This window comes from Denticeps clupeoides, chromosome 4 (assembly GCF_900700375.1).
Source record: "Denticeps clupeoides chromosome 4, fDenClu1.1, whole genome shotgun sequence".
Lineage (NCBI taxonomy): Eukaryota > Metazoa > Chordata > Actinopteri > Clupeiformes > Denticipitidae > Denticeps > Denticeps clupeoides.
In genome coordinates this window covers 20,682,962-20,699,964 of record NC_041710.1, presented here as the reverse complement: position 1 = coordinate 20,699,964, position 17,003 = coordinate 20,682,962, and the positions used below count along the sequence as shown (strand labels likewise).

The 17,003-nt window shown below is 42.2% G+C and overlaps 1 protein-coding gene across 1 annotated transcript in view; it reads right to left on the bottom strand.

The window, feature by feature from the left end:
* The window catches only part of LOC114787847 (LIM and calponin homology domains-containing protein 1-like), a 33,054-nt gene that overhangs the window by 14,938 nt on the left and 1,113 nt on the right, over positions 1 to 17,003 (bottom strand). The window contains 7 exon segments of the mRNA XM_028975741.1: positions 242 to 494; positions 2,705 to 2,894; positions 3,237 to 3,347; positions 3,443 to 3,473; positions 3,624 to 3,730; positions 4,362 to 4,431; positions 5,706 to 5,776. Coding sequence (XP_028831574.1) covers positions 242 to 494; positions 2,705 to 2,894; positions 3,237 to 3,347; positions 3,443 to 3,473; positions 3,624 to 3,730; positions 4,362 to 4,431; positions 5,706 to 5,776 — 833 coding nt within the window.

The following is a 17,003-nucleotide window of genomic DNA, read 5'->3' as shown; positions in this document are numbered from 1 at the left end:
GAAATAAATGAAGATAAAGGAAATAAATGAATGTGGCTCCAACCGAAGGGAACCTGGAAAAGCATCTACCTGGACACGGACGAAACGAAATAACCATGGTAACTTTCAGACTTTCAAAAAACCTTTTTGGTTTAGTTGCTGGGGCAACCTGTGCATGTGACAGAGTTTAGCGGAGATACCTGTGAGGTCCGTCAACCTTCCATTTAAAAGCAAGGTTGTGTCCAAGGTTCACTATGGTTACCTGAAAGGCCTGTCAGAGCTGACGGGCGTGGTGGCAGTGCTCCAGCTCTTGCGGCTGTCCTCCCCCTCTGTCCTCTTCTTCCTCAGTGGGGTGGGCACATATGCACTCTGGTTGCTTTTGTTGGGCAGGTACTGGTTGAAGGGCACGGTCGCCCGGGGTTCATTGTAGGATGTCCGCCGCGCTAACATGTCGTCCTTTCGTACGTCCGGCAACTTCCTGTGGGGAGCGTCACCCTCTGAGTCGCTTCCTCGACCTGAGGTAAGAAAGAAAGAAATGGGACGGAGCAGAGAAGGACATGCAGTCAATGTGTGTGTATGCGGGCCATGTAGTTTCTCAAATTCATTCATCCGAACCTCAAGTATGCGACTGTGGTTGCGGGGCTCAGTTTTTAAATATTTAAATAGATTTTATTTAGGACAGCGGTTCAGCTTTTTTAAGCGCGTGGCATGAATCTTTGGTAGCGGAGACAGTGTGAGTCTGTGTGTGAACTTGGCCTGTGTATTTGCATTTAATGTATTGGCTCATAACACAACTAATGATTTTGACCACTATGAATTTGGTGGTTGCAAAGCAGACGATCACAATGAAACACAGACAGTTCCATATCCAACCACAAGATGGCAAATGAAATTAATGTATCCAGCACAGCCTTGGTAGGTTACAAGCTCACATTTTTGAGAATTCCACATTAAAATGGGAAAAAAAGAGGTCTAAAATATTTTAAAAATTACAATTTTATGCATTGTTTACATTACACATGCATATGTAATTTAATAACATAGGATTAAACTACCTTTGAGCAAGGTCACAAACTTGATTTGTAATATTATTTATTATTCATATTCTTTTATAGGTCCAAAGAACTGCATGTTATACTGGCTTTTCTGCAGCAGAGTTTCCCCTTTAACGGGGTGTGTGCAGGACGCAGTCTGTGAAGGACAGAATCTAGGTTATGAATCACAGCACATGCAGTCACACACTCTCAGTGCACAGACACACACCAAAATTGTATAGTATAGGAAGACAGCTAGCTACACATCCAGGCTCTTACTGTTGATCCAGAAGGAAAACAAGGCTTCCTCCATCTGAGTAATCTGGGAAAAGGTCAAAGAAGACCACCATGGCTACAGCTGAGCAATACTGTCTGTCCTAATGTAAGAGCACCTCTAAAGTATTTCCCTCCTCCTGACAATGCAATATCTATCCAGGTAATTATTACCTGCATTAATATAAAGCACACCATTTGTCCCTGCGTGAAATCATTACAATTATGGTACACGTGTGTACCATAACAAGGTGTGGTTCAGGAGAAACCTAATAGCTGTGTACTTTCCATATATGTTCTGCTGCCTGTACACAACATAATTTTACTTTCTTATGACAATGTATCCTTAAATGCTAAAAATTCTCATTCAGCATATTTTGCTTGCCTGCACATTTGTAGATCAATAGCGTCTATAACAAATCCTTCATTTAAAGGTAACTTACACCGTGCTATGGATCAAATATTAAGACCAACAGGCTTTGCCAGTCACACCATTAACCACCCTAAGACTGTGACCAGACAGCTATGCAGAAAATATATACGACATGCAGAAAAATAATAACAGTGGTGTTTGTAGCTGCGACGGTATTTCATTAGTGGACTGTCTTTCATAGCTGCAAGGCACTGAGGTGTATTTACACAGGTTTCTTAAGTCACTGCAATGTCAGCCTCCCTCACAGAAAACATTCCTGAAAATGCTATTTCAGACAGGGATTTAGTGTAGATTATATTTTGAATCTGAAATCTCAAATTAAATTGCCGCTCGGCCTAGGACACAGTTTGCCTGGAAAATCTCTGTCTAGTTAATGTAATAACTAGTGGCCGTGATCCACCATTACAAAAGAGGTTTATTAAAGCACTCAGACCCCAACCATGTAAGAGGATTGTTTCATCTCACGGGACTGGTTATAAAAGACAGCTCTGTGCAAATTTCAAATGTGTCAGGATTAGGCCTGACCTATTTTCAAGAATTAATCACTTACTATTTTATTATCCCATGTGTTATTAGCAGCCCTAATTGGGATATGTACTTTGTGAAAATATGAACGCTTTGGTGTGTCTATATGGTGTGTCTGCGGAGACAGGGGAGGCAGCTGCTCCCACAGACTGCCCTTTCAGCCGTACGCCGGAGATGGACTGGACACAGCTGCTTTCAGAGAGCTGCTGAGTGGACAGCACAACCTAGAGGCTCTGGACCAGGTCCAGCATCCTAGGACAAATGCCCTTACACTTAACACAAAGGCTCCTGATACAGGGGTTATCACATTTACTGTGATAAGTTTACTGTGTAAATTTTGATGTGGAGACATTTCGCAGACCAATGGAGAAGTTCCCACAATGAACATAATTAATCCCTGCAAAAACCTTTATTGCACATTGTTGTTGGTGCGGAATCGAAGGGAAAATGAAAAACATACCATCACTGTTAGCCCGGACATCTGGTGAGGGTGTCTGCTGGGAGCGGGAGCCGAATGAGTCCAGACTGTCAAAAGAGTCGTCTCTGCCGTGTCGCGGTGGAGACAGAGACTCGCTCCTTTCAGAGTCCCAGCAGTCAATGTAGCCACTGTCACGTACACAGCGCTTGGGGCTCTCGGTGTCCTCAGATTCCTACATGTAGCACCAGCATCAGCAACAGAGGAGAGGGGTACAAGTAAGAGGAGACAAGTAATTATTTATTTTTATATGTACCATATATGTGGTTGTAAAGATAATTACTGACCGTAGTAGTTTGTTTTAGATTATTTAAATGTATTTATTATTATTTTAAAAAATGTCAATTCAGGTTAGTACTAAGTGTCTACAGGTCAAGCGACCCCTCGCCCATCCACCCCCAGCGACAACATGCCTAAAAACTTCATCTCTTTCCTCCATGTAATTCTTGTATTAGAAGCAGAAATATCGACACAATTGAGAACTGTGTATGATATTGCAGGACATGCGTTTCTATACCTTTTTCATTTGCGAGAGAAGCCCTTCAAACTCTTTGAGATTGAGGGTGGGGCCATTATATGACGTACAACAGTTAGCAGATTTCCCAAGCCAATATATAGTGATCAGGACCTGGGAAATGTCACAAGAGATGATATAAATATGAAATGAACATTGTTGTGACAGATAGAAAAATACAAAAGTAAAATCTATGAGATGTTACTCACATTCTTAAGCTTCCTGTTGCATTCAGAGCCACTACATGTGGAGAAAATGAGACAGGACACAGAGTAAGAAAAGACAAGAAACTGAACTACTGAAGGCTAAGCAGTGGCAATGTAATTCTATAAGTCTGCGGAAAGCCAGCTTTCTCACAAACGCACACACACAAAAGCAGTGATTGCATACGTTAGGTTGGCACGTATGGAGGTGTCCTGAAGATCCCCAGGATCAAACAGCTGGGATCCTTTAAGTCCCAACTCCTCACATCCTCTCAGAAACATAGTCAGGTTATCCTGGAGGAGAGAGGGTGGAAAATCCAGTCACTTTAAACCCTAAATTACGATATGAAGGTGTCTGCGGATGGCACCAATGAAGCAAAATTGCCCTCATCTCTCAGTAGGTGCTGGGTATGGTCCTTCCTGACATCACTGTTTTGTGTATATGTATGAGTATAGTGTTTGTTTATGTATTGAATTTAGAACAGTCCTCATTATGATAGGAATAACACTGGAAGCAGATAAACATTAATATGCACGTAAATAGTAAGCTCCCTTGGTCCTCACAACGGTGACAAAATGTGTTGCTGTAATGAAGGGTGGGACAGTGATTTTCAGTTCAGTGTCTCCAACAAAGCACAAGTCAATAAAGTGCACAGTGAATACAGCAACCGTGCTCTATCTGCTGCTAACACACACTCTCACATATTTGCCCCAAACAGATGGGGAGCGATAGACACAAGAACAACCCAAATAAACCTTCACACACATCCCAAATGCATGCGTGCACACACAGACACACAGCTATTGTTTCCTCACAGTAGAGCTTTTGTTCCCATGCTTTGGTGCTGAGAGAGCAGGTTTGACGCTGGCCGGAGCAATGAGGAGGAAGGTACGCACACACCCAGACACACACATGCACACTTACCAATCCAGCTATGGGTGTTGGAAGCCTGTTGATCTTCTTCACTAGGCCTGGTCTGATGGAGCTCAACAACCTAAAGAATAAAGATGGGAATAAAAAAAAAAAAAAAAAAAACAACTGACTGGTATCTTGTATTCTGTGGGTGTGTGAGTGTATTCTGTGTCGGTGTTTGTGTGTGAAGCAAGACTGATTTCCTGATAGGAAATGTCAGGAGATGAGAGCGACACACCATAGGGTTCTCATGAGAAACAATGACATTCTGAGATAGAAACGGAAGACATAATGCAGGATGATGTCAGGTTGTCCAGACACAGCTGCTGACAACAGCTTTCTGCAATACATTTACATTTTTGTTTCTTCACATTTTAAATTACAGACTGTCTTACAGTCGAGTTAATTCATTTTTTTATTCATTTTAAATATAAAATAAAATGTTCTGCTGATCTGCAGCACCCAATGCTATAAGCTGAAGCATTTTATTTCCTTGTGACCCTCGTATGAGAAGTTCTCACGGCCATTTTAGACAGGGGACGTGTTACATCAACGACTGTCTCGACCAGCAGGCCCATCTGGGTGCTGAGATAACATCCTCACTCCTAAACTGGGTCTGCAGACATCCACTCCATTCAAAAGGAAGCACCCATTACTATTATCCATGATCAGAGGGGGGCTACATCCCACACTATGCATCCTTGGCTGGGTTTAAACAGCCAAACTGGGGATTCCCTCCTTCTGAACCTTTGTTCACAATACAACGTGCTTTTGTGCTTCGATCAGCAGAAACAGCTGTCACGTTTTTCATGAATCGACACAAAAACTGTGAAAAATTCCTTGTTCTGCACAGTGAGTTATGTTAACCTACTCTTTACTGAAATGAATTGCTCAGCACAAACTAGTGCGCGCAATCAGGGATATTGATGCTGCATGTTTTCGCATAGAGCGCAGTGTCACGTGAAACTTTGTGAACCCTTTAGATACTTCCTGAGCTAAAACATCAGATTTTCTTGACCATTTGTGAACATCCAGAACATTACACATCTTGCTCTTAAGAGTGATTGAGTTTAGAATTACAACCCCCGGCTGCCCACTCACACCTGACTCTTAACCCATTCTCCTTCAAATGAACCAGTGGTCCTAGATGTTCACATATAGATATGTACTTTGGAATAATCTTCCTCAATACACGGTGTAATTGTGTAATCTTTTTAATTTTGTCCATTTTGTGAAAAGCCAACAACTGAATGAGTTCATAAAGCACCACTGTATTTCCACACCTATTTAAATGCATTTTTTAAAAAATACTCTTAATAGTATTTTAAAACTGTTTATTTACTTAAAGCAACTCACTCGCATAGCAGAATTCCATTCTCCAGACCACCACGGAAGTCCTTGTCTCCAAAAGTTCTCCCGGTCACAGCCTGTCAATCAAAGGAATTGAAACATTTTAAAAATCATCATAATTGGTAATACAAAATTTGTTCTTCCTTAGCTCACAACATTTGGCCTATTTGTTAGGAGCGAGATCAAAACAAGCATTTGGACTGTCTGGATACCTTATGATGTAAACCCAGATTCTATTTAGTTCAAAGTGTGTCTATGTGTCTAACTCATTCTGAATTGTGATCAATGCATATGGATGTAATAGCTAGAGGCTTAATAAAAAAAAATTGCTTGCATTCTCAAACTGTACTAACTTTTCACAGTTTAATCAGTACACCCTTTACTGTGTCCCATGCAGTTTAGGTTTCTGTTAAGGAGAACTTGCAGTAATTCAAATGAAAATAGCTCATGTTTTGACCTATTGTGAACCTCACTGCCACTCACTCACTCTGATTTTTATCTCTACTCTCTCATGTAGGTTACTGTCCTACTGGTGGCGTCGTGACACACAAAACGTATTACACCTCACACACTCCAATTCGTGCAACACGATCCACATTCCTCGTTCTAATTTGTGCCACATGCGCATGCTCATGTACACACACAGACACACTTTACACACACTCACTCCTGTCATTGCCCTCGGTCTGATAATCTGCACACTGGTCTCATGGTTTTACAAAAACTGCCTCATATTTTAGTTTATGTGGACTTTTCAATTGCAAATGCAATCTCACACATACTCACACACACAATATTTTTACACTTATTTACTGAAAAGAAAGCTGATACTTAAATTAGTTGAATTCCAATAGATGGTTTTTGAATAAGGTCACTTCAACATTTAAGACATGATGGACTTAATTATATGCATTATATGTATAAGAGACTGGGCATGACCCTTTGAACAACATCTCGATGCAGTCATGTTTCTTTTTCTTTCTTTCAAAGAACAACCATATACACTGATATAAGTAAAGAGCCCATCCTGGGCATTGGGTGTAGGGTTGAAGGGTGAAGAAAGAACCCCGAGGAAACCCGCACAGGGAGTGCATGCAAAATCACACGAAGCAAGGGTACGGATTCAAACCATAAAACAAACAAACAAATAAATAAATAAATGAAGTGACAAATGTTAGATTTGTATTTGTGTTAATATGTGTGTGAGGTTGGTTTTCGCTGCATGGATCACAGCCTCCTTATAACATCATCCTATAATCCAGATAATTCAGGACACTTAATACTTAATGCCATTAATACAATCGCGGTCATTACGCTGCCAAGGGAAGCGCAATCACAGTTTTAAAACATGGACTTGGCGTCACAAGTCAGTGACATACATGTATTATGAAACCTTCAATAATGTATTGGCTGTGCAGAAATCAGATCACATAAGGCCTCTTTTCTCTCTGTGGCCATGAGCGGTGGTTGAAGCTGAAATGGACTAATACGCATAAAATCTTTTAAGTACTGAGGCATGCATAATCAGTATTTTTGAAGGGAATAAAGGTGTATTGAATAAGTTGGTCTTTATCCCAGGAAGAGCTAGTGTAGCTTGGCAGAGCATCTGAAGTTGCGGCACTGCGACTTACTGGGATAAATCGCCAGGGGTGTCTGTGTGTGTGTGTTTGTGTGTCTCTGTGCCAAAGATAACAGTTATCAGGAAGTTCCTCACACTGGAGGAAAAAGCCCTTCTGTCAACAAACTTGCCAATATCTCACATCATAACTTACGCACATACAGACAGCCTCTTCTCATGAACACCCGCTGACCACACTTACAAAGACCACACCAGCGGATGACCTACGGCCTGCTGGGTTATGGGATAAAAGGTTGTGGGTCTATTTGAATTCCTGACTTCGGGTATAAATAAATTTCAACTGAGACAACATGACTGAGCATGGCCACAGTGATATTCTGAGCACTGTGCAGGTCGGAGGTCAAGGAGTGAAGGGCATATTTATCTCAATGCTGTTAAGTGAGTGTGTGTGGGGTTAAGGCATTGTAAATGTAGGTGGTCTCCCTGAACTTTGTTGAATGTTAGTAAACCAGACACAAAATTATAGGAAGCTGTAAACTGAGTACAACTGAATCCAGACACACATTCTCTCTCTCTCTCTCTCTCTTTCTGTATTCAGGCTGCAGTTAGAATAAAGCGCATTTGTGGGTGTATGTGTGTGCATGCCAGAGAAGGGGTTAAACAAATGCATGGCATGCACTCCCCCTTTTCTCTCTCCCACAGCCCCCCAAAGCAAAAAAAAAAAAGCCCTCTCTGTTAGCGTGGATTGTTCTTGCTTGCTGATGAATCACAGGGAGGCATAAAATGCACCATTCAGATAGGTCCAGGGGGTCCTGCCGCAACATTCAACTCCCATACGCTTGGAATGATCCCAAATTATTCCCATCAACCTCTCCCCTAAGATCCACACATACACAAGAGATCCAAAATTTTGTCCTACAATCAAAGCTCTTTTGTCATGAAATGCACGTCTGCCAACCAGACCTGGAGTGACACCAAGTAAGAACTAGTCCAATCCATCCACTCTTTAGAGAGTTAAGCTAGGACTGTGCTGAATCTGTGTGCAATGTAACTACAGTTCACTGGCATGTTTGACAAATCTGGGAAGTTCACACACACTATAGACCACAAATCTGAACCAAAATAGAATATAGGAGAGAACTTTTTTTAACCTACAATACTGGTAAAATTAACAGCAATTTTTTGTGTAAGTGAAAATGACAGATCTCCTCATGTCCTCAGATCTGTCAGATCTCCTCAGATCTCCTCCTCATACCCTGTCACCGGAACAGTACGAACCCATTTCTTTTAAGACCACACAGCTTCTAAAACATTCAGCCCAAACCTGAAGTGACCTGTGGTATTGTTGTATGAAGTAAGTGACACGTTTGGAAGGATCTGCAATCCTTGACCCATAGGTGGAAAGGTCAGGATGTTACTCTAAAACAGGAAGCAAATCTAGAGCCCTAAACAACACCTCATTCACGGACATGTCCAGGGGCTACAGTATAAATCAATCACACACTTCCTGCCTTGTAAGAGTCTTAAAACACAAAGCCTATTTATTTTCAATGGTCTTATAAGATGAAATCAAACAAACAATTGTGGACTCTGACCGTTATTAAGCAAGAAACAAGAAGAAAAGTGACTAATCATTGGCTCATGGCTGATTGGACTTTAAAGACCCAGTTTAAATAAAATTGGCCTGTCGTAATTTTAAACCACATAAAGGGTTTCGTTTTAACCTAGTTTGGAAGACATGTGCATTGGATAAGGTACATGGAAAAGGTTCTTGATTTCACTGCAGGTTATTGTTCCACAGCGCATACCTATTGAATACATTTGACAGGGTTAAAGAAATTAAAATATAAAATGATTCAGTATTCTATCAATTCTTACTCAAATTAATTGAGTAATAATTTAATAAGAAATGTGAAATTCGAAAATAAGATCTCCTGAATCATTTACAGACCATTGGTTTGTGCATGGCCATGTCCATTTCAATTTACTAATAATACTTGTGAGTGTCATAAACATTCCTGCCTCGTCCATCTTTATGTGCATTTAATGAGTTTAGAACTTGGTTTAGCAAAGACACCCTAACCAGGCCGGGGAATGTGGTTCGAAACCAAACAGCATGCACACTGGAGAACATCCTGGACCTCCTCACAAGTTCCGCTTCACCATTCTGTACTGGAATATATGAGCACCGAACACCATCCACTCCATTCTTGAACCACAACGCAGTTGTCCGTGTCTGTCTTTACGCAGCCTCCCCCCACAAACTGGCAGACACATGGCTGAATCATAGACTAGTGTGGGGACATGTGTCTTACACTCACTTCTATACACACACATACATGCATGATTTTTAAAGGTTAAGCTGGAGTTAAGACCTGCTGGAGGTTAGGCCAGAAATAGCTGAATGGCTTCCCAGTATAATGCACTACACCTCCCTTCTCCTGCGTTCATACCACAGCAGCTGGTCCCAGCATGAAAAAGCAGATCCATTTCCAGAGTTGATACCAACCACACACTCCCAAAATAATAACTTCAGATTGACACACACACACACACAAACTAATTTGGGCACAAAACAGAAAATGATATAGGGACAGACAGACGGACAGACATGGTGACTGACAGCACCAAATTGAAAAAAAGACAGGAAGTACCAAATAAAACCATGGTTTCCATGACGGCAGGCACACACAGGCACACACACACACACACCTGTTGATGACAATCCAACTCCTGCCTTAACACTAACAATTACCCAACGCAATCACACACACACTTTCTTTAATCACTTGTGCATCCCCGTGCAAAAACTTCAATTGAATAAATGTGCGAGAGTTACAGTGAAAGTGTCTGTGCCCTTATTACATAACCTGATCAGCATTCCCTGCTTAACACAGATCAGATCCCAGACACTCTGGCACTGAGACGGGGGACTGCAGAAGGAAGTGAGTCTCTTTTGCACATGCTCAGATGCGCTCGTGTTACAAATGGCAAAGACTGAGCTTCCTGACTCACTGTGCAAAGCTGATTGTACTGCAAATGTCTGATCCTTTGAATATGAAAAGCATGCACTGATAATCATATGAAACATTAAGCAATGTAAAACAGTATGTAAGTGTATTTCTCCGTTAAACGAGGGTAATGACTGATTCAGGATAAAAGTGAAAGAGTCAAATAACACACCACAACAAAAGCAGTTTGACATGAGGTTCTCAATAAAAAGCTATGGAGAATATGGATCAAGATGCTTTGGCCTTCAGATGGTAATGCCCCTCTATCACTCATCCGAAACACCAGTCCTGGTAGCAGCCTGTCTGTCTATGCATCTGGTCCAGTCTCTCTCGAACATCATCTGCATGGCCCAGACCTAAAAATTGCCAGAAACAGCAGGCCAGGCATACGCAATTATTCTTGCCTGCTAATCCCCTAAGCATTGATAAAGATAGTTGTATTCACCCTGATGGGGTGTAGGGGTGTGCTCATGTGCAGTGGTGGGGAAAGCATGGCCTCAGAGCATATTTCATGTGTGATCAGGATTATGTAGACTCTGAAGAAGTGATTATGTATTGGTAGTAAACTGGTGGGAGACACAAATCATGAATTCCGCATGTTCAGAACCAAGACAAACAGGCCTGGCACTGTAAAAAGAAAAAACTGCCCCTCATTCTCTCCTGCTCTTTTACACGGTGTGGTTTTGAATATCTGTCAAACCTCCACAAGATGACAGACTTTCTGCAGTGTGAGTTCACATGCTGTGTATATGGGTGTGTGTGAGCTTAGTCTGAGCCGTTTGAGAATTCTCCCACCCCAATTGGGTCCATTTCACGCCAACTTATCCCTAAAACAGAGAAGTCCTTACAGGGTAAAGAGAAAGAAAAATCGCAGTTCTGCAGTGTGACTCTGGTAAATGATAACTTCACACCAGCCCCCCCCCCCCGTAATGGGATTAAAAGGAAGCTGGCGTTTACAAAGTGTGGCTACGTTTCAGCCGTGCGTCTAGCACCTACAACAGGCTCTCTGCCAACCCTGAGAGCAATGGAGACAATTGAGGGGCTGAGGAAACCTTCCCCAGCCAGGAATCTGGAACTGGATGGTGGAACAAATCCATGTGCACTGCACTCCGCCCACACACTCCACATGAAGCAGTCATACAGATTGAACGAAAATAAACGAAACATCAAAAATATGAACCTTTGCATCAGCACCAATTTGAACATTGTTCTAATGCACATGAAAGTGCTATTACTTTTAGCTCCAAACTTGAAATATTTGGCCCTATTTTACTCTCTTGGAGTGAGAACTAATGGTTGCCAGGACGCAACAGAGAAACATGCTGATGTTTCACAAGGGCAAGACATCTCGCACACACCAGTGGAAAGACATTATTACCCCTCCGAGACAGCTTGAAACCAGTGCTTTTGTTTTCCTGTGCCAACTCTCATTTGTTCTGCCTCCATGTGGTGGCCCAACAGCAGAACTCCATGCTGTTTTTCTCATATGCATATCTGTGAGTTTGACGAATGGGAACTCTTTCATTTCCTTTAGACTCGTCAATGCTGACACAGAGAGACAGACGCAGCCTGAGGGAGACAGGCGTACGCAGGCAGAGAAAATGAGGGCAGTAGATCCATCCCCAATCATCAGTGGGGTTGTGTTGTTTCAGCACACTTCAAAAAATCCCTACACACAACAACCTTCTATGGGTCAAAATGAATATGAAAATATTCATGTCATTCAAAAAAATGTCATCTCCCATACCTGTCACACACACTGCTAACGCCCTGCAATCCTTCTCCTTTTGAGAAATGACACTGAGCCCCCATAAAAACCCACATCTCTAAACGGAGCGCAGCCTTCAGCCAGCTATCCTCGCGCACGGGCCGGGGAGAAGGCACTCAGCTGCAGTATCTCTGTGTTCCTCCCTCGCTGAGACACACGCGGTGCAAGGTAATCTCCTTAATGAGCAGAGCGGGCAAAAGGAAGAAGAACCGCCATGCGGCTCTCTTTTACATACCCGTAGACAGAGTAATATAAAGGAGTGAAGCACAACAGGGGAGAACCAGAACTTAACATGCAACTGGACAAAGATGGTCTGTGGAAAACAATAAGGACTCGATCCACTCAATGAATGGCCATTTAAACAGGGCAAAAATCAATTATTACGATCAATTGTTGCACCTTTTTATGCAGAAACCAATAGGATGCCATGAAGTTCTGACTCAATTTGAAATGAAAAGTGCAGCAAAACTGACGCAGGACTGAAAAGTGATCGATGCACAGTTGTGAAATACAAAACCGAACAGCAGCTGCAGTGAGGCACTAAGAATAGACTTGACACACATGCTCAGATGGGAGGAATCCCAGCAAAGCCTAGAATTCAAAGCGGTAACATAAACTAATGTAGAACACAGAGACCAGAAAGACAATGCAAAGCAATTAGAACTTAGAAATTCTAGAATATCTCAAAAGAAGAATCATGTAAACAGACAAATACCGACCCTTTGTCTCTGTTTCTTTTTTGCACTGGCATCTCACTTTAATTCTGTACATTTTTAATATGAGGTGAAGGCGATTAAGTTTTTTCACTCACTCACCAATGAATGTAACAAATGCATTGTAAATGTGTAGGTAACTATTTACAATAATCTTCCATGCCTGAACCTACCTCAATACGTGACCCACACACAAACGACTAAGACTCTAGGGAAAAAACAAACTGCACATCTTCTGAAACATATGCGTTGGGCTCCCTGGTTGCTTAGACACAGGCTATTAATGGAAAATCTTTTTTCATCAGGCACAAGAAAAGATTTTCAAAACACAGACATGTGCAAAATGGAAGGTGGCACTTGTGTGTGTTTGACATTGAATGCAGTCTGGACAGAAGGTCTCAATGTGAATCTATGCTTCTTTCACGCCTCTCCTGCATGCCAACGGTGCAGTCGAGCAACATACACCCCAGCACCGGCAAAATATCTCATAAAACCTTATTCTGTAGGCTAAGTGGCTATCCTATTAGCACCGATTAGGATTGTTGATTCAAGTTGCTGCAATACTATTGTATTATATTGTATTATATTGCAGACATAAACCACATGGCGTGTTACAAATGCTAAACCATGCAACACACATACACAATGACCAGGGTGTGATTACCTGCAACTGAACTGAGCATAAACCTCACTACTGGACATTTGCCTGAGTAAGAAGTGTCAATGAAGGTAAGAGGCAATGTGCTTAGTGCAACTTTCCATCACAGAGCTAAGCCTGGGTTAAAAATGGATATGGAGGTGTAACACAGAGGCTTCACAATGATTTCTTCAGCAAAGGATTCAGTCTATTGTAAAATCCTACCTCAACTTGTTCAGATATTCAGTTTGTTTTTTGCCACAAAAAATTGCTGGTTAATAATCAAGCTGACATGCATGCCTTTTTGGAGAGGAAAAGGTAACAGAGAGCCTAAAACGAATCTTTCCAACTTACAAAATAAATACTTTTTCTCCATTTCCAAGTGATGCACATCTCACTAGTCATAAAATACACAGGGGAAACAAGATCTGTTTAAGTTCAGGAGGCTCAAACGTGAATCGGTGCTGAAATGTGTCCAGACAACCAAATGTTCCAGGAGAAAGTTTTGTTCTCTGACCAGATGGTCTTAAGATGGTCTCCACATTTCAGTTCCAATGAAACTTCTCCACCCTTGGCCCTACCTGCAAGAGTGTTCTTTAAAAAATAAACTGTAGATATTATGGTCAGTTGGTGGAGTAAATGAACCTCTTGGCATGAGAAAGACTCCTGACCTAGAATCAGTGTTCGCTTTCTGTTCTACCTCTAAGGACACAGGACTCTTCTTTGACTCAAGATTATCTACAGGCAGGAGACGGATAGAGAAGCGTACATACCCATCATACCCGTCTGAACATCATAGCATGTAATCTGTGTGTGAGTGTGTACTTGTGTGTTGCGGATGCACAGCTGTGACAGCTGGCTTGTGAAGTCACATGACCCAAGTGTCCCTGACCCCAACCATCTGTACAGAGGCCAGCTTGGTGATCTCACACGCATGCACAGGAAACAAACCATCGAACAGGATCTGGAGTCAGAACTAAGATGCATTTGTATGTATGTTCATACATCTGGTATCTATGGCAACACAGTTCTTTTTGAATGATGCAATGGTGATGGAGCCTGGAGATTTAACTACAGTTGAATCAATAGTCAGAGGCAGATAAATGGGTGAAGTGCTGATTGCTTCATGTTCTCTCTGGGTCAACATTCCCCTGGAAGGCAGAGAAGGGAAGGTCATGACGATATTGGGGTGGCGTAGATGGGCAACGTACCAGAAAGAACCCTCCACCAGCACAATTGGCCTTAATGAACAGGTTGCCAAAGTTACCCAAGAATATCTGATAATCATTATCAGATATCATTTATAAATGTGAGCTGACCTTCGCTTTATAAAACACAGTTCACATTCTTCTGTTGATTATCGGAAATGGGCGGATTTTCCACATTTTCCCTGCAGATCTACCATATCTGCAGACAGACGCTGTACTTTATGTTAATAAAATGAAGAATTGAAGATAGAAAAGTTATTATGAGATATTGTGTCTGTATAATGTCTGTTTTTTCATATAGCACTGAAAATGCATAGACTTGAAAAACCAAGCAACGTACTGGGCATTCAGAACTTGCATTCAACATTCACCTATAAATAGAGCAGGTACAACAACTGCTAGCCTCCACTAACCTCCTCTCAGAGAGATCATAGTGATTCACTTCCATTAATGACCTTGACTGAATCGTATGAACCACCATTTCTCAAAAAGTGTCTTTAATAAATACCCTGACCAGAAACATGCAGCTTTTTTTTCCACAGATGATCTTGATAGCACATCAGTTTGTTGGATTGCTGTGGCATTCGTGTCACAGCATGAGAGCTCTGTCAGTCCCCTTGACAGTGCTCTCCAAATGACCTTTGCCATCTCTAGCACTCAAGGCTTTCCATGCGTTCTCTTCAGACAATGCACTTTGCATGGGCCTATTGTTTTTCTCATGAGGAGTGTAGCACTGTCCTGTCTACGTGGAGGAAATTCCTCTCGGCCCCACCGGTGCAACTGAGCCTGTGTAATGTGATAATGTGATAGGCCAATGAAAAACGGCTGTTGGTCTTCCTGTAACCTGATAGGCTGCCCGTGCCTGTCAATGCAGCGATGAGGATGACTGGCGACTGTTGTCACTTAATACAGGGAAGGTGTTTTCGAGAGCCCCTGCCCCCACCTGACAGATAACACTCCACACTCACCACAACGCTGCCACAGCTCCACATGACTACGATCCCTAATAACCAAGATGGCCACTCCTTAAAAGCAGCAAAGGGACAAGACTGGAGAAATTTTAAGATGCTTTAGAATATTGCAGCTGTCTGAACACTTCTCATCGCTATGCGACTCCAAAGGGCAGCGCAGAACAAAGCAGCACAGTCGCTTTTCCCATCTTCTGTTTTCCACGCATCCTGTTTTCATGACATCCTACACGCTCACCGGATACACGTGCAAACGCACAAGAATGCGGTCTGCTGTGCCGAAGATACTGGGATTTTGGGATCCACCATTGTCCTCTACGGTCACCATCTGGTCTGCGTCCAGTCATTACCGCACAAGAAAAACGGTCAGGTACAAAAAAAGAGAGAAAAACACACACACACATACTCACAACTTCTCATATTAATGCCATTCATCTTTATATAGAATAATACAATATCATGTTGCCTTCCCTGTCTAGGCCTGTATGTTATTTCACTCACTTACAAAATCAGATCACTGAGATGAGTTTAAGAGTTCTTGTGTTCTTCTGAGATGTTTCAATGAAAACTGATCTAAGGTCCGCAGAGAAGAAGAGTCAGTAAATTCTTCCCGCGGTTGAAATGCTTTTAATGCTATTCTCAGGACAGTGAGAAGCAGCTGATCTATAAATACTTTTAGTCACACCCAGGACTTGGCTCCTAGTAAAATAATAAAAAGCTAAATTATTAAGCAGTGGCGTGGATTTGAATTTAAGTAGTCGAGGAACACTCAGATCACTGCGATACTACGCGAGAAGAAGCGCAGGGTTGAAATTTGGAGAATGACACTGGTCAGTGTGGTTATGGGATTTAAAGAATGAGCCACGTGCTTCCTTCCACAGCGATTACATATCTAAATTCTTTCTTTGCGAAGTAGCGTGTCACAAAGTAAACGTTATATAACTAGGCAGAGTAGGAAACTCAGCGCTGCTGTGGGTTAATTCTGCAAAGTGGGTTCCTTCTTGCCAACTTCAGATTTCCTCGGGGAAGATTAAATAGAAGATATCACCACTATGGCCTATTTATGTCGCTGGGGGGGGGTCTGGGCAGGAGGTTTTGAGGGTGGGTATCCATCAACGACCCTGAGAGACACGTCCCGGGTGCAGCTAGTTGGGGAGGGTTCCAGGTCAGTATACGCTGGGTACTGTTTCCAGTATCTTGTACCAGCAGCTTTGACCGTATTCCGGCAGGCGTAGAATGCCATTATCCTATGAGAGAAAATACATGCATTTTGATTTCAGTGTAACTGGGCTTTAAAATCACAAAATGACCACAGCCTTGCAGGGGGGTGAAGCGCTCTCCTCAGTTTCTCCCCAACAAAAGCCTCCTTGCTGATTGTAAGCAGCAGGAATTTTGGGTGGCTGACAGTCCTTCGAAAAAA